The sequence below is a fragment of the Trachypithecus francoisi genome, unplaced genomic scaffold, assembly GCF_009764315.1.
Source record: "Trachypithecus francoisi isolate TF-2019V2 unplaced genomic scaffold, Tfra_2.0 Lachesis_group6, whole genome shotgun sequence".
In the NCBI taxonomy this organism is placed as follows: Eukaryota; Metazoa; Chordata; class Mammalia; order Primates; family Cercopithecidae; genus Trachypithecus; species Trachypithecus francoisi.
Genome location: NW_022681471.1, coordinates 19,995,029 through 20,017,915, shown reverse-complemented (window position 1 = coordinate 20,017,915; position 22,887 = coordinate 19,995,029). Strand labels below are relative to the sequence as shown.

General features: G+C 46.3%; 1 protein-coding gene and 1 long non-coding RNA gene across 5 annotated transcripts in view; one reads left to right on the top strand and one right to left on the bottom strand.

The window, feature by feature from the left end:
- ARHGAP36 (Rho GTPase activating protein 36) overlaps nucleotides 1-20,925 on the bottom strand; it is a 30,216-nt gene extending 9,291 nt beyond the window's left edge. The window contains exon 1 of one of the 4 annotated variants that reach the window (XM_033200972.1): nucleotides 20,723-20,925. Coding sequence is in view for 2 of the 4 variants with exons in the window: in XM_033200973.1 (XP_033056864.1) it covers nucleotides 20,723-20,780 (58 nt within the window). In the remaining 2 variants the exon portion in view is untranslated. Of the gene's footprint in view, nucleotides 1-365; nucleotides 528-20,722 lie in introns of those variants that run through there. The other 3 variants (XM_033200973.1, XM_033200975.1, XM_033200974.1) reach the window with 3 other exon arrangements.
- Nucleotides 20,926-21,019: 94 nt separating this feature from the next.
- LOC117077313 overlaps nucleotides 21,020-22,887 on the top strand; it is a 41,822-nt gene continuing 39,954 nt past the window's right edge. Inside the window, exon 1 of the long non-coding RNA XR_004434732.1 lies at nucleotides 21,020-21,121. This is a non-coding gene — a long non-coding RNA (uncharacterized LOC117077313). The remainder of the gene's footprint in view (nucleotides 21,122-22,887) is intronic.

Below are 22,887 nucleotides of genomic sequence, written 5' to 3'. Positions count from 1 at the left end.
AAGCTTCTAGCAATCCCCCATTCAAAATAGCAGGTCCAGAGCCCATTAATCTAGGATCTCATTCTGAGACACACAGCCTAGCTGTGGCTTAATTTTTCTAACATTACTCCCCTCTTCCCTTTCCCCAATCCAGACGTCTTTTGTACCTGTCTTGGAGTTTCAGTTATTTCTTCTTATCAAAGCTTACCAGATCTGATCATCCAAAGAGCAGTGCTGGTTCTTTCACCCAAAAATAAGATGAAAATCAGTCCCTTCTCTCCCACAAATATAAGGTAAGAACAAACAGTAAAATCCCCAATCAACAACAGCCCCAAAAGGAGAGAGAGAGAAAAGCCTTTGAGAGATGAGTCAGCCTAGATGCTTACAATTCCGAAAGAAATCAAAGGCCTTAGAATAAACCGTTTGTCATTGCCTCCCTGCTCCAGCACACAGGGCTACACTTAAGAGCAGTTATATGCTACAGTTCTACCAGAAAAATTGGCAGAGACTTACTTGCTTTCAACCTTCTCAAGGTGCCAGTAGCATACAATACAGAAGCAGATTTAGGAAGACCAATGTCCCCAGACAAGAAGCAGATGGGTGGGGTGGGGAGGGGGAATGAGTAGGCAGGCTTTAGCACTATGAGAGAGGCACATAACAGGTTCTTGAGGTTTGAATACTCATCCTCAGGCCTGACATTTCAAGCTGAACACAAAGGAGGCTCCCTGCAGGAAAGAGGTGCCAACAGACCTCTCTTGCTCCAAAGTGTTTTCCCCTGACCCTTCATTATACCATGGCACTAGCCTGAAGTGACCATGAGATTCAAAAGGAAGATGAAAGCAAACCAGCTCTGTTTCAGTCTAGAATTCAAAACATTTGCAGAAACACTATCTTTAGACAAATACCTGTACTGGTGTTAGAACCAAATAGAACTGAGTTCAAAGCCAAACTCTAGATTTCTTAGCTGTGTGATCTTAAGAAAGTCAGTTGAATTCTCTGAGTCTCAGTGGTCTTCTCTATAAAATGGTGAAATGACACAGTATCCATTTCAGTGGTTGTCTGAGAGTTGAATTAATAATATTACATGTGATATTTAGCATTGGTTTTTAATAAACATGCTAATATTGAAGGTTCTTTGCATAGGGCCAGAGTTTACAAAAAAAATCATGTTTCAAAAGTAATTACATAAAATTAGAATTTGTATCAATCCATTGAACAACCTACTCTGTTCAATCTCCACTAAATTTGAATTATATAAAGAGATCTTAGGAGATTTTGAGGAATAGATCTTTCTTCTTCATTCTCCAGTTTCATCAGAGTCAGTATTTAAAAAATCATCTTATAAAATTTAGAAAAAGTAACTGCATAGGTTAATATTTCAAATGTTATTATTCAGATTAATAAAATGTCTGTATGTCTCAAAATTTGTTTCTTTCAAACCACCCAATTCTACATTGTCACTAGCACAATACATACACACACACACATATGATTTGATTTGGATCAGTAAAGAGGCAAGAATATTAGCAGATACCAAGAGAAAGAATTTGAACAAAGAGCAGACAGGCACAAATCAAGTTTCCATCAATACAAAAAGGGAAAACACACTTGAATGGCATCAGGCCTGTTTCTCACATCCTCCCAAAATGCACGGCACACAGATGGAGAAACAAATTAACGTCAGAAAGGTTACCCACTTCAACATTGTGAGGACTGAAATGGTTTCAACTAGGCATAAATCTACAGCCTTCACGATTTGGAGGACTAATTTACTCCATTGCCCCCATCAAATAGTTAGGAATGATGCAGTGCCTACTAGTAAACACCTATGAAAAAAAAAAAAAAGCAGGGACTGCACTGATGCCATGGTTTAAATCCTTATAAATTAGGTACTTTATGGCATCACTAGAATTTTGTTCCAAGCCTCTGAGAGTGCCTCAAAGTTTAGGAAATTGATAGTGAATGGGGCTGGGTGCCCAGAAGGTACTGCATCTACATTATTCAAATGACTACAGGCAGCGGCAATGGATACAGATATCCCAACTAATATATCACAACATGGGAAAGAGATATGGGTCTCTATATGAAAACATTTGGGCACCAATTTGGTCTGCTGACACATTAGCTTATTCATCCCGGAGCATTAATGAGTTAGCCTTAAAGTTGTTATCCCATAACCTCCATTTCAGCAAAGGCTGCTGATGCAATGAGCAAAATGGCTCATTTTATAAAATGTGGTGATGATGCTCCAAGATAATTAAATCTGGGGACAGCGTTCATCAATACATTGAGTCAGCCCATCATGTTATAGCAGAAAGTCATAAACTAGAGGTAGTATTACTGTTAAAATATATGGAGAAAAGCCCTGGCTTCAAAAAAAATAAGAAAATTTCAGGAACATTAGAATATTAGAATGTTTCAGAAATAGGATCTTAGCCATCACCTGGTCCCAAACCTCCATTATACAGGTCAGAAAACTGAGGCTTACAGAGAGACAGGGGTTTTCCCAAGACCAGACAGCAATTTAACAGCAGAGCTTGGACAAGAACCCAGTTCTCTTCAGTCTCAGAGCTCTTGCCATTGACGCACCCATATTTTCTTTCACTAGCTGCAAGATTCTGCATTGCTAAATAAAGAAATCAAAACAATACACACATAATCAAAGCCTGATTCCATAAGCCAAGGGAGGTCATATCTGACGGCAGGCAGCCACCACATATTACAGCATCTTTGTAAAATAAGTACAGTCATCATTCCATGGAATCCTGTTTTTAAATTTTATTGATGAAAGAAACAACTCAAGCTCAGGATGGTGAAAGACATTTTTTTTGCTATAAACATCCCAAAGAATAGTGTAAACGAGGCAATGTGACATCAAGTACACCAAGATATAGATATTCTCACTATTATCTGCAATATGTATCAGGGTGCATAATAGTGTTGGCATCACAAGCTGTGTCATGCATATCATTTTTTCCCCTTTTGGTTGCTCCTTCTATTAAATTGTGGTGAAAGAAGTCAAAAATAAAATGTTCTATCAATAGGAGGTAAAAGTTTTTAATGTCTAATTTGTCTTCTGCTTTTCATTTTCTTAAAAGCTTTCCATATGTCCATTATCTCCAGACCCTAGCACACAATAGGTGTTCAGTAAGTGTTTGTCAGGTGAATCATAGGATTATAAGCTCTTGAGAGTCTTGTAATTAAAACAGCTATTTGTGATTCATGAATAAATGAATCATGCCACTTTATTCTTACAACAACCCCTGGGAAAGAGGTAGGTTGGATATTTCCTCCCCATTTTACAAAAGCAACAAACTAAGGCTTTGGAGAGGCTGTGACTTACCTAAAGTTGCACAAAAATGCCATGGAGGAACATGATTTGGGAACCAGCTGTCCCTTCCTATCCCCAGCTCAAGCCTTGCCCTTCCCACCAAACCATAGCAGTTCTTGGTAGTCATCACCAGCATCTGCTGCCTGGAACTTGGAAAGTCTAAACCAAGGCTATCTTCTTTCCTAAGGAGGTGGCTGGATTTTTTAGATATTTTTATACATTGCTCTGTGCCATTCCTTGGGAAACGAAGATAGAAAGAAAGATAGATACATGGACATGTATGTGTGTGTGTGTGTGTGTGTGTTTATATATATGTGTGTGTGCATGTGTGTATATATATTATATATATATTTACAGGAATAGTATATATTCTTTTAAAAAAAACAAAGACTATTATGAAAGGTAGAGGAGAGGAGTTGACAGAGGAGAAAGACACCAAAAGCCCTGTGTATTCATCTCACTACATTTCTTACCCCAGCCCATCCCCAATCTGACAGCATGGTATCCTGGCAAGGTCCTGAGATATAGACTGAAACTTAGCTTCAAATCCCAGCTTCGCTCCATGTAAGTTTACACACTCACTAACTATTTGACAGAGAGCAAATTATCTTGCTTTTCTGAGCCTCAAATCCATGACCTTACAAAATAAGAATCATGGTACCTATTAAGTGTGGCTGTGAAGATAAAATAAAAGATAGGGTAGAATGAAAGTGTTCTCCAAAGGGTACATTACTATGCCAAGCAAGCAAGGTGAGGAATTGCCCTCCAAAATACCTGAGAGCCAAACTTGAGGGGAAGACTTAGCAGAAGTGCTACTATCTGGAATGAGGCAGATAGTGTTCCCTGCTGAAGAATGCCTCTGTATCACCCTTTGAAGATGAAAATGGGTACTCACCCACCGTCAGCAGGAAGCACACTTCTAGATGGGATAAGATGAACTGTATCTTCACTGAGTCTTTCATGATCAGAGATGCAAGGCAGCTAACTGTGTGATATGTGGGGATTAGTCTAGTCTATGCAATGTAGATAAAAGCTAACTGGCCAACAAAAGGGATTTAGTCCTGAACTTTGGCTTCCTTGGCACAGTATGGAAGCCACCCACGCTAGAGATAGTGGAGGGAAGGGGAGAGCCATCTGCAGTAGAAAGTCCCCATTCCTGCCCTGGGATCTTGCAGCCTAGTCAAAGGTCACATAAATGTCAAGTGTCTGAAGACTATCAGGAAAGGCCCATGGTTCTAACATCATCCTTCTCTGCACTAATTTAAATGTGTTTCCTTTCCTTTGTTCTTTTAAGGAATATTAAGAATTGACTATTTCCCCAGGCCCACTAGCACTGGACAGATCCCTAGTCAGCTCTAAGTTTTTAGTTTGCACTCTGTAAATTCTGATTCATTCTTCTCATCTACCTTGCCTCTCAAAGCTTCCCTCTTTGAGACCCACTGCCTTTCAGACACACACACACACACACACACACACACTCCCACTCACAGACATCCATGTACACGCACATACACCCTTACACTCTCTTACATATTCATTTTCCTCTCTCTCTCTCTCTCTCTCTCTCACACACACACACACACACACACACACTCACACACACAGAATTCCCTTCTCCAATGTACTCACTACAAGAGAGGGAAAAAGGGAAATGAGACTTAATTAAAAGGAGGGTCATCAATATTTGCCTCTCCAGACCACATCTGTGTCTTCTACAGAGTGGGCATAAGAAATAAAGGACTGATGGGGACACTCCCGGAAGCCATCTGAACAGAGACCATGTCAAAGAAACCTTCAGAATAAGGAAGTTCTCAGAATCCGTGCTGAGAGCTTCTTCTCCTCCATCTTTGTTCCCCTACTCCCACCCCCTCTATTCTCCTTTGATTGTATCTTCCCCAACGAGCATCCAATTTTCTGTCAGTTTTCTTTTCAAAATCCTGTCTGAGTGGCTGTCATAGGGAACTGAGGCTGTGGGAGATGTTTTTCCCTGTTTTTCATGGCAGGAATGGTATTTTAAAACTACATTCAAATAAGCATATTTTTAAAAACATCAATATCTGTCTGTCTATCCATCCATCCATCCATCCATCCATCCCCATTCAAAATTGGACCACTCTCATGGCTATGACGCAATCAGAAAAATCCCTAGACCAGGAGTCAGGAGGCCTCCTCAGTTACTAAGCAGCTGAGTGGCCTTGGGCAAGTCAGAGAGCGTCTCCAAGCCCGAAACATAACTGGCATAATTATTATCATTCTGTTTATCTAAGGGCACTGTAGAGACACAACTCTCACGTCTGCAAAGTCCTTGATTCTTCCATTGGACTTAGCTAACTCCGGGACACAGGGCCACACGGCTGCTATTCGCAGTTGAAGAGAGAGCCCCCCCACTGCAAGCCTTCCCAAGGGCCTTGGGGCACCAGAGTGCAGGGGACTGAGCCTGTCTCCACCCCCCACCCTCTGCCCGAGCACCCGTCCCGCTGCGTGCCCTCGGCTCTGAGCTAGGGACAGAAGACTGTGCACACTCTGTGCCGACTGTGCGCCCTCTGCCTCTCGGGGTTGCCCTGGGTCTCTGGCTGCCACTGCGCTGCAGAGCATGGCCTTTAGGCTGGGTTGGAGTCCGCTGCGCAGGTGCTGCTCCTGGGTAGCTCCAGGTAGCGCAGAACCTGTAAAGTTAAACAAAGCCCCGCGGCGCGCGGAAACCACTCTCTGCTTCCTGCCCAGCTGAGATTTAGAAAAATTAAATCTTTTCTTGCGCGCTCTTACGTTTGAGACATTGAACGCAAAAGCCTGGGCAACTTGTTCCACACTCTCAGGTCTCCTCTCCCTCCCTCACGTCGGGCCTTCCACGTGGAAGTGCCCTTACCTCCCTCTCTCACCCCGCAGTGGCCTGCGCTCAGGCCACTGGTGCGTTACCCCTGCACTACCTCTTGGCGAGCCTCTTGGTCCGGCCAGGGAAAGGCTGCGGTGACCTGCTCGACAGTCCGGCGGGCGGCGGCGGCTAGTGCTGAGAGGAGCTGCAGGCACTGCCAGCGCTCGGCTCTGCCGCTCAGATTCCCCCACTCTCTGGAAAGCTTGCCGCGGTGGGGAGGGGGCTGATTCATAGCAATTTTCTACCCAGCAGCCAGCTCAGTGCCTTACGCATACCTGTTTGCTGAATTCCCTGGGCCACTCCCACTGGTTCTCAATGTACCCCACAATCTTCTCTCCCGTATTCAAAGCAGAGCTTTCCTTCAAGATTCAGCCAAAGGGTCCCTTCCTTCTGAGTGCTCTGAATCTCTCCTTCCCTGGCCATGCCACACAACCTCACGGGTACAAGTGAAGGAAGAGCAGAAATGGAGGTTCAGATGGTTAAGAAACTTACCCAAGGACACAGCTAATTAGTGGTAGAGCCAAGATGAAGGTCCTGTACTCCTGGATCCCAGCTCAGCACATAATTTGCCACAGCACTTTGCTTCCCTTCTGCCTTGACTGGTGTGTCATTTGAGGGCAGGGGACATTCTTTGTTGGCCCTTTGCACACAAGGACTGCACATGGAATAGTCCTTTCCCCTCCTTGCCTCACTCTTTCTGCTCCTTGTTTCCCCTTCTTGTCTAGGGCCTCTGGTCTTCTTGTCTAGGGCCTCTGGTCTTCCAAACTCAGAGATAAAAAGGTCATTTTGTTCAAAGTTCAATGATCAGCAAGAACAAAACAGAAGCTGACTTCACAAAGTCCTCCATCGACCTAGATGGCAACAGTCTCCCACCCCCACCCCCCCTACTATATTCTTAATTTTTCATGTACTGTCTTCTTTGCATATCTAGGCATTTGGAGAAGTCAGAAGGCCATCCACACCAGCCCAAACCATCTTACCTTTTAATACCTCTTTCAAAAATACTCCCTTCTAAACTGCAGCCCACCAATCATATATACAAGTCAACATTCAACCAAGCAAAAATATAACTTACAAGAGCTAACTATTCTTATCTGATGCAACAAGGGCAATATGGGGTTAGAAACAAAAGATCTTAAGTGGGAGAATTTCAAATACACAATTACACCCCCCCCCCAGTTGAATTCTCTCCTGTCTTGGGCCAAGTAAATGCACAAGGGACAGTGTTGTCAACAAACAGGGACAGAAATGGAGAAGAAAGTGAAGAGTCAAGAATATAAGAGACTATGGGTGAGCCCAGCAAGAGGGAAAAATGGGGAAGTAGAGCCTGGGCAAAGGAGAGAAGAAAGAAAAGGGAAGGGAAAGGATAGAGTACAGCTGCTGGCTCCAAGTATAGCTGCTGTGGAAGCCCAGGCAGACATGGACTTACTCTCCAAAGGCTCAGAGATATGGCTCTTAGGTGCCTGGATTGGAAATGAGATCCAGAAGCCGTGTCAAGTTTCACTTATCCCCTAGTAAAGAGAACGAGCGTCTGGCTCTAAGCAGCACTGGTGGTGCTCTTTTCAATTTAAGTGCCACCTCACCATCATTGCTACCACGATGAGGCCCTCACCCTCCCCTGCTCCCCCAGAATTAAGTAAATCTTACCCAACACAGGAGTACAATTTGAATACTCAGGACAATTTGCCCTTCCACTGAAGGAGAGGAGAGGAGAGGAGAGGATCTCTCCCTCTCCTCCTGCTGTAAGTGGACTGGGTGCTGCCCCTTTATACATTCTAGAACACCAGATCAGTAGAGGTGGAGAAAGGGAGGGAGCAGCAATTTGAGGCTGGTCCAATTTGTCCCTGGCATCCCCTCTTTCTCTCTCTGTCTCTCTCTCTCTCTCCCTCTGTCTCTCTCTCTCCCTCCATCTCTCTCTCTCTTCTGTCTCTGCAGCCCCTCCCTATGGCCCTGGAAGCTCTGCTCCCCATCCTGCAACCAGCACCCTCCACTGTGATAAAACACAAAATATTGGAGTACATCTTTCTGGTGATGTTTGCTTTTTAATGTGAGATTTTAGACCTATATGCCAGGGAAAATCTTGAATTGAGGTGGGAGAGGGTGTCGCCAGAGAGGAAAAGAAAACCCACCCAGGTAGCTGGCAACATGGGTTGGTATTGGGGGCAGCTGGGAGACATGATTTGAACCTGAGTACATAGGGATCCAATTTAAGCAGAGAACTGGCATACTAGAAGAGGCTTGGATTACAGGGATTGTCTGGTAACATACATACACAAAGACCGCACGATATAGAGAGAAGGTAGATAACTAAATATCACTCAGCCTCAGTTTTCTCAACTGCGAAATAGGGAAATTAGTGCTCCAATACTACCGTGGAAAAGAATATGTGAAATGACATAGGTAAAGTACCTAGCCCTTACCTTGCCACTGAAGCCCAGAGAGGGGAAAATAACTTGCCCAAGGTCACATAGTAAGTAGCAGAGTCAGGATTGGAACCCAAGTCTCCCAAACATTCCCCTCTCCAGGAGGGTGCCAATGCTATCCTTGGGGACTTGGTTGTGGAACTGGGGAGGTAGGTTAGGAGCTGACTTTATGCATATGAATATAGACGTTCTATCACTCAGTCCCAGCCTCAAGGGCTCAGGCTCCTGCCTTATTCCCCTTCTCATCATCACTCAGGTAATCTCCTCATGCCATCTTGGACTGATTCATTGCCACGTTAGCACCATCTCTACCACCTAACTGAGGTGGTGACTCACCCTCTAGCTGGCCAGGGCCTCTGCCCTCCAGGAAAGAGGCTTTCTTCTTAATTGCCTGCAGAAGCCTCAGCCGCAGTGAAGCAATGCTCTTCCAGGCAGGCTTAGAGGTGGAGGGCTTTGAAGAGGAATGGAATAACTCTTTATCCAAAGCCACTGCCCTCCATCCCTGCAGTGCCTAGGGTCCTCTCTTTAGGTTCCTTATGATAACTCCTCATGTACCCTCGAGTCTCAATGTTTCCTAGGGATTTCAACCAGGACATCTATTGCTGCCTGTATAGAGCTTGCACTGTGTGTCTGGCACAGTGCTAGATGCTGGCGGGACATAAGTTAACAGGAGACATTCCTGGCACCCAAGGAGTGCTCACAAGAAGTTTAAAAATATTAATGTGGCATCTTGGTAAGAAGGAAAAGAATACAAGTGGAGGTTAGTTAGGAAGTCCTTGTAAGGAGGGGAGGCAATGGGCAGAAGAACCTCATCACAACTCCAAGGATTGGAGGTGTGACCTGGATTCTCTTGTGGCCAGTGAATGGCATCACCAAATCATTGGTGCAGGCATTTCCCTTAAACACAGCATATTGCAAGTTAACTGAACTCCTGCCCATCCTCTGTGTTTCTGGCCTGGCTTGGGGGCATCAGCTGGTGGCCATGTCCCCCCTCCCAGACTCTAATCCCCTTTCTTTTAAACTCCCATATCTTTATATTTTTGAAGAGGGTGGGAGAAAGAGGGAGAGAATTGACATCCTCTGTGTTAACTGGAAGAAGTACTTCACATATATCACTTACTCTAAGCCTCCCGACTACCCCGCGACCTAAACCAGCGACTTGCCACGTTAGTCAGCTAACAAGTGGCAGAGCTGGGATTCGAACCTATAAAGAACTCCGAAGCCTGGGTATTTCTGCATGACACTTTACATAATGCGCCATGGAGTAGTGGGAGGGAGAGGTCCATCTCCCTTTCCCTTGCTGTCCATCTCCACAGAAAAGAAGCAAGCGGAGGACAGGAGCCAGAAAGTCATCTGGCCGCGGAGCATTCCGGAGTGACCCTCGCCGCCACCACTCACATAGTCCGCTTATGGAAGGAGGGCACCTCAGAGATTCTCAAGGGGGCTGTGCCGCCAGAACCAGAAGTGCAAAGCACCTTTAGCGACTCTATCGCCCCCTGCCGCCAGTGGCGCCCAGTCCGAAGCTGCTGTTCTCAGGAGGGCTAATGGGCTAAGAAAAGAGCTCACCGACTGACTGACTGCCCAACAACTGTCACGAGCCAGTGCTAGGCTGCAGACAGCCTTGCCAAATGTGGTGACATAGGCCGGGGGGGGGGGGAACATTTGGAGCGCCCTACTATGTGTCCAGCGCGGGGTCAGGGATTTCTAATAGCCATTGCCCTTTACGTAGAAAATGTGATGCTTTGAGAAAGAGTGGGCTCTCCATTAAGAAAAGTCTTCAAGCTAGATTAGAACAGGTTTTGCAAAAAGCTTGTCTGCCAGTCTTAACTCCTTACTTCTTGAAACCAATAAAGCTCTTTACCCTTAACAGTGGCCAGTTCTCTCCAGTGGGGCGTGGGGTGGGGGTGCGGGTGTGGGCGGGGGTGATAAGCACGTGTCCTGGCTGAGGGTGGGGGTGCGGAGGGGGGCAGAGGTCAAGGCAGTGAAAAGGCCAGGGGGTGGGTGCCAGGAGGAGGAGCCTCCGGAGGGGTCGACCGTGCGCTGAGTGAGGGTCCCCGCGGAGCCCTCGCGCCCGCTCGCTGATTTCCCAGACCTTCTCGTTTTCCTGGGTTCTGCCTGGATTTTCCTTGGACCCAACTCACTCACTCCCTTTGCTTGGGAATGGGGAACATGGGGGCAACACCCCAGGTCAAAAGGAAAAGAGCATCTGTGCCCGCCCCGCCTCGCTCGCTCATCCTCCCTCCTTTTTTCCCCTCCTCTCCTCCTCGCCCCCTTCTCTTCCGCCCAAAGGGAAGGCGGGGGCGGGCTGTGTGTGTATGTATGTATGCATGTAAGCGTGTGTGCGCGCGCGCGCGTGCGGTAGATCTGTGTGTGCGTTCGGTGTGTGGCTGGGTGTGGGGGTGTGTGTGAGCGGAGCACGTTTTAGCTGGAGTGCTTGGTGTGGTGTGTATTTGGTTTGCGCTTTGACATGCAGCATGTGTTTGTGTGTGCACGCTTATAGGTTGTATGTTTCTGCCCGATTATAGTGGGATTATGTGGGTGCGGTTTGAAGGTGGGTGTGTGCTGCTCCTGCCGGGGTTTGTGGTCTTGCTGTGGTGAGTGTATATGTGTGTGCAGTGTGTGGATGTGTGTGTGCCCGTTGAAGCTTGTGTGCATATGTGTGGTGTGTGTTTATGCTTAGATGCAGTGTGTCAATGTGGGTTTACAGGTGGTGTTTGTTGAAGTGTGTAGTGTGTGAATGTGTTCGTGTGCAAGATTTCTCTGTAAGTCAATCTACTTGAGGTGTGTGTTCAAAGGTTTATGCATGTGAGGGTGCGGTGTGTGTCTTTTGGTGTGATGTTCTCGTGTGTGGTGTGGACGCATGTTGTCAGCTTACGTGCTTGGATGAACGGGTTGTGTGTGTCTTGAAGGGGGATTGCCGCGTAAGTGTATGGGTGCGGTGTGTGAGAGTACAGGGTTGTCTAAAAGAACCCAAGTGACCGTGTGTGGTTGGGGGCGGGGATGAGTGGGACGTTGGGCTGGGACTGAGAGGAGAAAGGAAGTAGGGGCCGCGACCTCGGCAGGGGTGCCCGCTGGTCTGATCTTCACCGTGGGGGTTCGCCTGCCCGCCCACCTCTGTGGCCAGCTGGGGCAGGGTGTGAATTTACCTGACTGCTTAGAGGAAAGAAGAGGAGGGCGCCGCACGTGATTGGCCAGGTAGGGCGCCTAGGGCGCGATACAGGGGCTGGTGGGAGTAAACTGGATAGATTCTTGGTCTCTGACCTGACACTCCTCCCCCGCCCAGGAGATCCCAGTTGGTGCCTAGCTGAGCCCAACTATTTGCTCAGGGCCTGGCTGTTTCACACCTTTTTGGCTTTGTGTGGGCACATCCAGTTGCCTGGAAGCCCTTTCCCCTTGGGCCTTGTGACAAACTCCTACTTATTTTTTTAAACCTAACTCCAGAATCACAAAACTTTCTCTGCTCTTCTGTGCTTTTCCCTCTCAACTGAGGGCTCCCTTCTTTGAGCCACCACAATTACAACCTTCATACTTCTCATGACATGATCATACATAACTGCAATAATTTATTTCCCTTTTTAAACTCTGAACTGCTGTAGAGAATACCTGGTATGTAGCAAGGATAGTTGTAATAATAATAATAATGTTGCCGTTTGTTAAGTACCTACTGTGTACTGGGCATTGTAAGTGTTCTGACATGCATTATCTCCTTGGGTCCTTACAATGATCCTGTAAGGTAGATAGAGCTATAATCATTGCTATTTTTACACTTCACACATCAGGCTCAGAGTAGTTAAGTAATTTCCCCAAGATCACACAGACCCTAGGAGGCAGAGCTGGTATTTGAACTCAGGTCTACCATATTTCCTAAACCTTTATTACATACCAGGTGGCTTTACTAAGAGTCCCCTGATTCCTGCTAGACGTTGAAGTTTCTATCAAACATTATCATTTCTCTACAAATCTTTCTTTTGAGTTTACTGACAGCACCAGAAGTAGTCAGCATAATTACTTTCTTTGTCTCCCAGACAGCGGATACTTTCTCCACCTAATTACCTGCTTTGTTGATACTTCAAAATCTGTAATTACTCTAGGCACAAGTGCACCTCACTAGCTCCAGTTCTGGGAGCTCTCCATAGGCTGGTGCTGAAAGAAAGAGTTGAAAATGAACATTTTCCAGCCATAGGGTCGGGGAATTGGGTATGGAGGGACATGGAGGTGAAGAATCAGGGTGGAGTAAGAGAATCATTTCACAGCTCCCCCAGACCCATTTTTACAACATCACTACCAGAAGTTGGTATATGGCAAATTTCAAATAGAGCAAGCATCTCCATACCAAACTGCATGTAGAAAAACAAGCAGAGCTTCTCCCTCAGAAAAGATTACTGAATGGACCCCATTTTATATTATTCATGAGTCGGGGGGCACTGCACTTTCCTAATGGGGCTCATGCTGCTCTAATGCCTTCCAAGCAGCCTCATCTGAGAAACCCAAATTAAAGCAATACATCGCATTTTGGGGAACACATTAATGGGGGGAGCATGATGTCATCCCAGTCACAGCTAAAGGGCCTCTGGAAGCACTAGCTCCCAGCTTAGCCCCCAGGGAACCAGCCTAGACTGCTGCAAAGAGGTCAGGGGGTGGATAGAGAGGGACAATTCAACAGTGGTGAGTCACTTCGCCACTTTTCAGGGGGGAAAGTGAGAAGCACGATTTAAATTGCCACTGTTATTATTGTGCCCTTTCATCTGGCACAAATGAGCCTGGTGCGTGGATGAAAAACAGTTGGAACATCCATAAAGCTTCCCCCCAGCTGGGCCTGGGTCAGCACCTCATCCCGGGTGGGCACAAAAAGCATTGCCAAAAGTATTCTGTAGCCAGAAAGTCTCCTTTTTGGGGGAAAAGGGGAGCCTAAATATGTCAGTCTTACTCAGGCAGGGCATAGACCACCTGAAGCCCCTTGGTTTCATTAAACTTAAATCCATACAAGGTGTTCAGGCAAACTTTGGTATCTTCTAGCATCTGGTCTCAGATGCTCAGCTTTCCTGCTGCTGTGGGGCCAATCTGACACCTCCTCACTCTCCTCTGAATATACCGGCTTCACTTCCACCTCCTCACAGCTGTTCATGTGAGGCCTCTCTTCCTCAGAGGGTCTGCCCCTGCTTCTCAACACCAGCACACACACATACGCACACATGCATAAACATATCACTAGACTACCCATCTAAATCCTGTTGTGTCAGTTCCACTTTGGTTCATAAAGACCATCTGGTTCACTCCAGCTCAGTGTTCCTGCCTGTGAAATGGAGGACAAACTTCAACTCTGAAGAAGCCAAAAGCTCCCGGCTATGGCTCCAAAGATGCAGTCGTGGGCCAGGGACTACTAGCATAATGGAAAGCTATCCTTCTCTGATGCCCCCCACCCATATAAATGGGGCAATAAGAGGGGCTATCAGAACACTTATCAACATGCCACCACCATGGGGTAGACACACAGACACACACACGCGCGCGCGCACACACACACACACTCTCTCTCTTTTCTTGGAGTTTAAAATCGCCATCATAAGTCTCTCTCGCTTTGGAGTTCAGGAAATGTGTTCCTATAACATGAAGATTATATGGGGAATTGCAAAGGTGGAAAACGCTTTAATAACTCCCTTTACAGTCCAATATAAACAGAGATTTGCTTAATTTCACCCTAAATATGAGAATCTGGAGGAGCAGGGTACCAAAATGTGGATTTTTGTGGGGAGAGAGATCATGCTTTCCCCATGAGAGTAAAGCCCTTGAAAATCAGGGCTTTTGTTTTTTCCATGTGCGGAGGGCAGAGAAAGACCACAGGCTTCAGAATGAGACAGCTTTGTGTTGATATCCCAGCTTGAGCACTTACTTGCTGTGTGATCTTGGCAAGGTTACTTCACCTCTCTGAGCCTCAGTTTCCTCAACTGTAAAATGGAGATGTTAACACCTGCCTAGAATTGCTCAGATGACTAAAGGAGGTAAACCATAGAAACCATCAGCCAAGTGCTTAACAGATACAGTAAATGTTTAAGAAAAGGTTAGTTAATTCCCTTCTGCACTTTTTTTCCTTCTCATGTAACCCAGAGTGTCTCAACCATGGTGTTCAGGGAGTGGAGCCAACTGACTAAACTGCCAATTTTCCTCATTACTGGCTTGTCTGACACTCTTGAAATAGTCCCTCTTCTTTTAGGATGATGTTTGATCAGCCTAATGCAGCCCCGGAAGAACTGGACCTTAAGTCCAATTCTCACTCTGCAGTATCTCCTTGCAGTGTTAATGAGACCAAGGTTTCGGATATAATACTCCACACAGGAAAGTTTCAAACTTTCTGCTCACTGTCCAGACTTCCCTCCACCCCAGTTGCTGATCCAGCCCCAACCCAGTCTCCTAAATATGTGCCATTGTGCCCCAGAAAGTAAAAGCATGATTTTTCCTGGCTAAGATTGCCCTATGACTCCTGTTTTGTTTTCCCCTCACTTTCACTCTAGAAATAATAGTGCCTAAGGCCATCCAGTTTGTAGCAGCCACCTATGTTGAGGGGTAGATGGGATGATAGAGAAAGATATGATGGTTCTCTGAGATATGCTATGCAGCACCTAAAATGCATCTCTGATTAGTTTTTATTCATGTGTTCCCAATTAAAGGAAAATAAATTCTACCCTTTGCCAAAACTAGTGAAGTGGAAGAAGACCCCAGTCTGAACCCCTTCCTCCCTGGTGCTTTTGCCTCCCTCTAGAGACAAAAGCAAGTCATTGCAAGCTACGGCTGCATTTAAGCAGGGAGTGGTGGAGGAAGATCAAGAAATTGGGGACGGGGGAGGGGTGGTGGTGGTGGATATAATCCCACGGAGGGATAAAAAGACTACAGAATAGAGAGATATTGAGATTCATGGCAGGAAAAGCTCCGAGAGGTCCCCACCTAGATGTTTCCAGACTCTGGAAGGTGCCTTCAACTCCTCCCTCTCGTTCATCCCTTCTATTTATCCTGCATGCTACCCTCACTGACCCCATATACCTCCTTGCAAGTGAGTCCCTCTGAGGATTTAAGAATTTCGAAAAACTTCTCCAGCTCCTACCCCTGTCTGCTTCTGTGGAAGTCCTGGAGCCTCAGCTTTGAAAAGGGAAATGGGAGGGGTAACAATTAGGTGTCAACCACATCGGACAGAGAATAGTTAGAGCAGGGGTTCCAGATACGTCCATGCCACTTAGTACGTTTCCTTAATAAGCAGGGACCTACCTGCTGAGTATTGGGTACTCATCCCGAGGAAGCCGCGTGGCTGCTCAAGAAGTGTATCTGAGACGTGACAGTAGCTGCCAAGGCTCATCAAACATGCCATCTACCTACTTCTGCTGATACATGTGAGAACAAATGATACTGCCAGCAGGAAACAGAAATCGTTTCCTAGTGACTCAGAGCCCCATCTATGAGGACACAGGTGGTGGGTTTGTATTGCATCTTTCAGTTGAAATTCCTTTTCACAGAAAGAAATTTATAGATAATCAAATAAGTCAAAGACCGGCATCTGGGCCCTGGGCAAAGTATCACCAACATCATGTTGACCACCTAGTAAATGTCTGCCACATGTCAGCATAGGAGCTTTGCAAATGTTTCTCTCTTTTAATTTCACTCAAGCTTTGAAGTCAGATCAAAAAGGATTGTAATCCTTGCTCAGCCACTGTGTGACAGTGGGCAAGTTACTAAACTTCTCTGAGCTTTTGTCCTTAAAATAGAGACAATAATACTAACCTCAGAGAGTTGTTACGGTTAGAGATAGTTTATGTAGAGTGACTGGTATTTACAAATAGTAAACATTTGGAAAAAATAAAACTTCTTTTGATAACTGACCATAGAAAGCATTTAATATAATGGCATCTACAATAGCAGTAATAAGAACTATTATTATTATTTATAACCACAAAATATAGACATTATTATGTCATTTTAAGAGAGGTTAAGTAACTCTCTCACAGCAACCTTATAAGAGCTGGCCTGGGATTCAAACCAGTTGTTCCTCTTCCCACCCGGAGTTAGTGGAAATTTCATGATCGTTGGGAAGATCATGTTTGGCTGGCCTGATCCAGTTATTATATTTAAACTACAATTAGAAGAAAAAATATATTTCAACTGTGTATAGTGGGATTCTAGATCACTGTATAGATTATTTGCATATCACAGGTCCTAAATTTGCCTTTTTATGCCTTTTTAAATTAGTAATTGAAGAACAAACTTCATAGACTTTAGAAAACAGAGAGAAATAGCTATTATCCCACCACCTTAATAGATTCTCTAACTTTATCTTATTGTCGATTTCTTTCTAATCTTTCAAAAATGCATATTGACAGTTATAATCATACCATTTTCTATGTTGTTACATATTCTTGGCAAAAATAATTTTTATGATTCTATGCAATCTAACAAGTGGATATGTCATGGATTTTATTTAACCATTCCACTATTGTTGGACATTTAGGTTGTCGTAGTAGGTAGGTGTGAAAAAAAGGAATAATGTTACTTTCACCGTTGCCATAATCACCCTCAGGGACCTGGTGTCTTGCTTCTTGCTCTATCAGTGCTCAATGCTTTCCGTCATTTGATATTTAAGCTTGATAAATGTCAGCTCTACTGCTGGAGTCTGAGATACATTTGCAAGAGTATTATTTTCTGCCGGTTTTCATCACACAGATTCTGTATTTCATCCTCACGATGGGTAAAGTGTGGGCTAAGCTCTAGAGCATCACATTTTTTTTTTCCTCTGGGAGAAATGTCTTTTGAGGTACAAACAAGTAATAAAGAAAATTGGGGAAGTCCTGCCATTGGTGAATGGGGGTGCTTATCTGAGGACCTGACCTGGAGAATGGGGTGTCTCATTGGCAGTCACGCCCCATCTCTGGAAACTGATCCTGCTGCAGCACAACTAGGCCTGGCCTCAGCAAATCGATTCGGTCCCATCTCCAAGAAAAGATCAAATTTGTATGTAAAGTGGGCCCCAGGGTCCCTTCAGCTTTAGAGCTTTGGCTGCTTTACAGAAGTCCAATTGTTTGAGGCCAAATCCAATGCCAAGAGTGAACTGGGGAGAGAATTTCAAGTGGGTCAATTGTGCTGTCTCTTTCCCTGGGAAAGAAGGCCTTTCTGGGCCCTCTTTGCTCCCAGACCTCAATGATGCCTCTTCCAAGTGCCTTCCTATGGTTGCCCATTGCCCATTGTCGCCCTCAAACAATTGTTCTGATGCAAGCCACCATGGCACATGTATACCTATGTAACAAAACTGCACGTTCTGCACATGTATCCCAGAATTTAAAGTAAATTTTTTTTAAAAAAAGAGTTGAAACAACAAAAAAATAGCAAACATCAATAAAAGAGTGATGATATTCTAATGAAGACAAAATAAACCTGCCCCTCAAAAAAAAAAAAAAATGCTGTGACATACCAACTATCTCTTGGGCAAGTGTAATGGGGATGAAGGAACATTTAGATACTGCCCCACTTCTGCCCAGTCAGGTGACAGCTTCCTCCCCCAACCCCATCTCTGATGCCTGAAGACTTCTGAAAGACATTTGAAGGGAGGCACCAAGGCAATTACAGCCCTGCAGAATATCAATAGTTACCCACAAAGTTACCCTTCACATTGTACAGCATTTCTCAGGGGGAGTGCAATGAAGTGAGCTCTTGCCCAGTTAAAAAACTACCAAAGATTATTTATTTCAAAGTGATGCCCTGTGACTTAAATGAGATTATATATGTAAGGAGCTGAGCCTAAGGGCCCAGCATTTGGGAAGTGCTTCACATATATCAGCTGCTCTTGTATAAGTAGTAGAGCTGATGTAGGCAGTGGTGTGCTGCAGGGGTATATTGGGGAATAGGTCCCACTAGACTAGAAATGCAGCAGCGAATATAAGGTCTTACACTTGAGTTCAAACACCAAATACAGAACGGAGACTCTGAAAAAAACTTGGGTTTACTTAAGGAAAAAGAGTAGCTTTCGTTGAAAGTAATTCAATGTAAATAAAGTCTTAGTGTGAACTGTGTGGCTGTGCGTGGGATTTGTGAGCGGTGCATACACGGGTAATGTGAGTATATTATGCTGTGTGTAGAAAGTATGTAGTGCATGTGAGGTGTGTGTGTGTTCATGGCTTTGCACGTGGGCATGCATAGGTGTGGTAATGTGTATGTTATGTGTGCGTTTATGACTACATATGTGTGTACCTTGGGTGTGGCGTGGGCTTCCAAAAGAGCGAAAGTCAGCCATCCAGGACTATATTTATAGGGGCATAGCTGGAAAACCTCTTTTGGCCCGGTCATTGGACATTTATAAGTTGGAGCATGTTCAAAGAAAAGCAGGTAGACATGGGTGGGGGCCTTGAAGCTATGTCACATGTTAAACAGATGAAGAAACTGGGGAAGTTTGGCCTAGGTAAGAACAGGGTGAGTTAGGGGTGGGACAATGGGGAGAGCTAGCACTGTTTCCTAGGAAGGAGGACCACGGAAGTCAATGCCAGGGCCAGAAGGTGGAAGCTCCCAGGACATAGATTTGGGTTTTGGGGTTCAGTTTAAGGAAAAGCCTTCTAATTCTAATAGACATTGCTGTTTTCAGATGGGAGTTGGGCTTCCTGGTGTAATATGGACTCCCTCCTATGAGGTTATTCATAAAGAAGCCTTCATGTCCTTGATCTCATTGGAGTCACATGACGACCTTCTAGTCCAAGCAAGGGCGAAATGTTTCCCTCACCCTCTTTTTCAGGGTAGACTGTTAGAGCAGTAAGGCCTCAAAAGACATCTTATGAAACTCCCTTATATTTTTGATTCACCGGGATCATATAAACCTTAAAAATATGCAAAAGAAAAAATTAAACTCTGTGTGTATGCAGTTCTTTTTCCTTCTCAGAGATCTTGTTGCTGGCTCGAGGCTGTACTTGAACTGGCTAAGCATGCCGTAGTGTTTTAGCAGGAGGTCAAACTCCTGGGATGGTTCTCAGTAGGGTGTTGGGGCTGGCAAGAACTAAAAACAGGTCTCTGCTGAACTAAGTTGCTGAGGCCCCTCCTCTCCCTGACTTCCCTCCCCCGCCTGTCAGGGGGCAGAGGAAAGAGGAGACAACCCCAGGTTTGGTCTATGGCTGGTGCCCAATGACGCACTCTCACCAATATAGATTTTGGAGGTGGAGACTATGGAAAAACAGGTGGCTGTGGGGGCAGGTGGCAGCCTGAAGGAGGTGGGGCTTATCAAGGGGGAGTGAAGGACAGTATGGGTGGGGGTCCTGGGGTATGTCAAAAAGAAAATATCAGTCTCCTGAAACTTTAAGGACCAAAATATAATCAGTTGTCAAAATGTACTTTGTAGAAGCAGTTCCAGAAAAGGGGTGAAATGTGACCCACATATGCCGGTGCTGTGATCTTTGCACACTTGTGTCCTCAATTCCACAGAAATAGGGAAACCAAGCATTGATCTCAAGTACCCAAGGAAAGACCGCGACTAAAGACCCCAGGGGTCCACTACTGGGCAGTCTGGGGCAGTGGGCAGCTGGCAGAGCCTAAGCTGACCCATGTATGCTGCCAACCTGTTGGGTAACCTTGGGCAGGCTTTTCCTATCTTCAGTGTCATCATCTCTTAAATGAAGGGGTTAAATTCGACGACTCTGGGGGGTCCATTCCTGATATTCTGTGTTTGAGATTGAGACAAGGGGACAAACTTCAAGGCAAAATGAACCCCCGCCTCCTTCAGGATCCCTGGGGCCTGGCTTGCCCTGTCAGGGACATTCATCCTTGGGCCTTTAGGGTCCTTGAGTTGTGGGACGCCGCTCCTGCGCGTCTGGCCCCAAGGCTCTGGCTGTCCCTGCGGGCGGCTGAGCCAGCGACTCCGCCCACGCGCTCGTCCCGCGTACCGCCGAGCCATTAGCGCGATTGCTCGCGGTTCCCGGCAAAGCTGGTGATTTATGCCGGGCCTCGACGGGGCAGTCCCTTGAGCCAGGAACAATTAGCTAAAAGCCAGCAGGAAGGGAGGCAAGGGGGCGACCAGCCAAGCCCCAGGGCGCCCAGCCGGGGCTGTAGCCGCCGGCCGCCCCCGGCCGAGCACCCCAGCCCCCCGACTCGGTGGGCCCCACTCACCACGGCGGGGGCGGGGCTCAAAGGCCGAGGCGAAAAGGCAGTCCAGTATCCACGCCATGACCCGCGCTGAGTGCCCGGCAGCTCGCAGTTAACCTTTGCGTCGTCCCCGGCACTGGCCGCCCTAAGTAGACCCCGGTGACCACGCCCTGAGCCGCACCCTGCACCCAGCTAAGAGTGTCTCGGTCACCGGACACCTCGAGCATGTCACGAAGGGGGCAGGGCCTCAGGGGAACCCCCCCCCCGCCAGAAGAGAGGCCGCTGGTCCCGCAGCCCCTTGCCCCACGCGAAGGGAGGCCGAGACACACAGCTCCTGTCCCGGGAAGCTCTGACTCTGAGGGCGGGACCCTGCCCCTACCCCAGGGAGCCCAGAGCCTGAGGGGAGACGCCATCTCAGCCCTGGTGAGCCCCAAATCTGAGAGAGAGGGAAAGTCCCTGTCCCCCACCCCCTCCCCAGGAGCCCTTGATTGGGCACATAAAAGCAGGCCTGTCCCCAAAGGCTGGAATTTGAAGGCGAGGTAGCGCACCTGTCCCAGGGAGCCTCAGATCTGAGGACGAGACTGTATCCCAAGCTCTAGAAAACTCCACGATTTAGCGGAGCGTCATCTCAGCCCTCAAGAGGCCTAGTCTAAGCGGGAAGCAGTGTGTCCCCTAGGATCCCTGAATCTAAAGGGGTGTTGATGTCTCAGCCCTTGGGGACCCTCCCACCGCCACCCTTAACCCCTCTCTTAGGGCAGGCATCACCTCAGCCCCGAGTAGCTCCAAGTCTGATTTAAATCACTGCTCTGTTCTAGAATGTGAGTAGGAAAAATGATTTTGCCGCCTCCCCCAAGAAGCCCCATATCTGAGAGTAATCTTACTTCCCTTGTCCTGGGAATTCTGCGGGGAAGAGGGAGATGCTCTCCTGCCTGGAAACATTTGTATTGAGGGGGTTGATCATCAACTGAGATAAAAGAACCCAGTGTCAAGTATGTACAAACATGGGGTACCCCCCACTTGCTGCCGACTTACAGATTCCACTGACAATGCTTTTGCTCAGGGCACTGATATGGGAGGGGGACCAACATTTATTTTTAGAAAGAATTTGATATTTGATATTTCAACGGGGGGTAGTACTGTGTTGGATTTTCTTACACTTCTTTTATGGCTTTGTATTTTTACATTTTAAATACATATAGGAGCACATGCCACAATGGGTTCAGTGTTTGGGGCCCCTGGTGGTGGTAAAAACAGCCCTGCCCCCCAAATCCTGGGGTGGAAGCAGCCACCAGAGATGGATCACATTGGGCAGGAAGGGCGTCTAAACGAAAGTTCCTTTTTACTTCAAGTCCAGGGGCCCAAATTAATTTCTCTCCCAATTCGCCATTGGTAGCTGTACAGACATGACTCTGTGCCTTGTTTTTCTCCCCTGGGAGAATGGGGCTCTGTTGATCAAAATGCTAGTGAGGAGGTAGAAAGAAATATGGAAAATCTTCTTCCAGCATCTCGATTGCAGGCCAGAGGAGTGGAAGCCTCAATCATGGGCTCCGTTGGGGAGAGCAGTTATTATATTTGCTTTGCTAACCACTGATATTAGCATTAATGTGGCAAAAGGGGTGCATAAAATGGAAAAATTGCCTGTATTTTACCATACAATTCTTAGCAAAGCAGAGCTATCTTGGAGTTTAAAGGTATTCCACTCATTTCCCTTCCTTTCTGGGAAACATGGTACCTCTCTGCCTTTGTACCAATTTCTAAATCATTTCCAATTTTATCTCTTTTCTAAAAGCAATCACAGACAACGAACACTCACCAGATCTGCTCTTTTACCAATTTCTGCTTTACAAATACTTAGTCATCCAAGCCAAACAAGCCTGACATCTAGAAATGTCCAGTTTCAGGCCCGGGATATTGAAATCTCAGCTTTACCTCTTCCCATGAGCTTATCCAGCACCAGCTTTTGAAAGGGCCTCAATGGGTTCCTTTTTTTCCCAACTGAATGAGCTTTTTTTGGGCTCCCTCATGGCACAAAATCTGCCTGCCTGGTCCAATCCAAGAGTCCTTGGAAACTGAAATTGCTCTGCTTCCAGGGCAGCTCTACATGAGGTACAAACCCATGACAGCTGTCCTTCTTTGTTGCCTTTTCCTCAAGAGGTGTAATGTAGTAAAGGAACAAAGCTACAGAAACT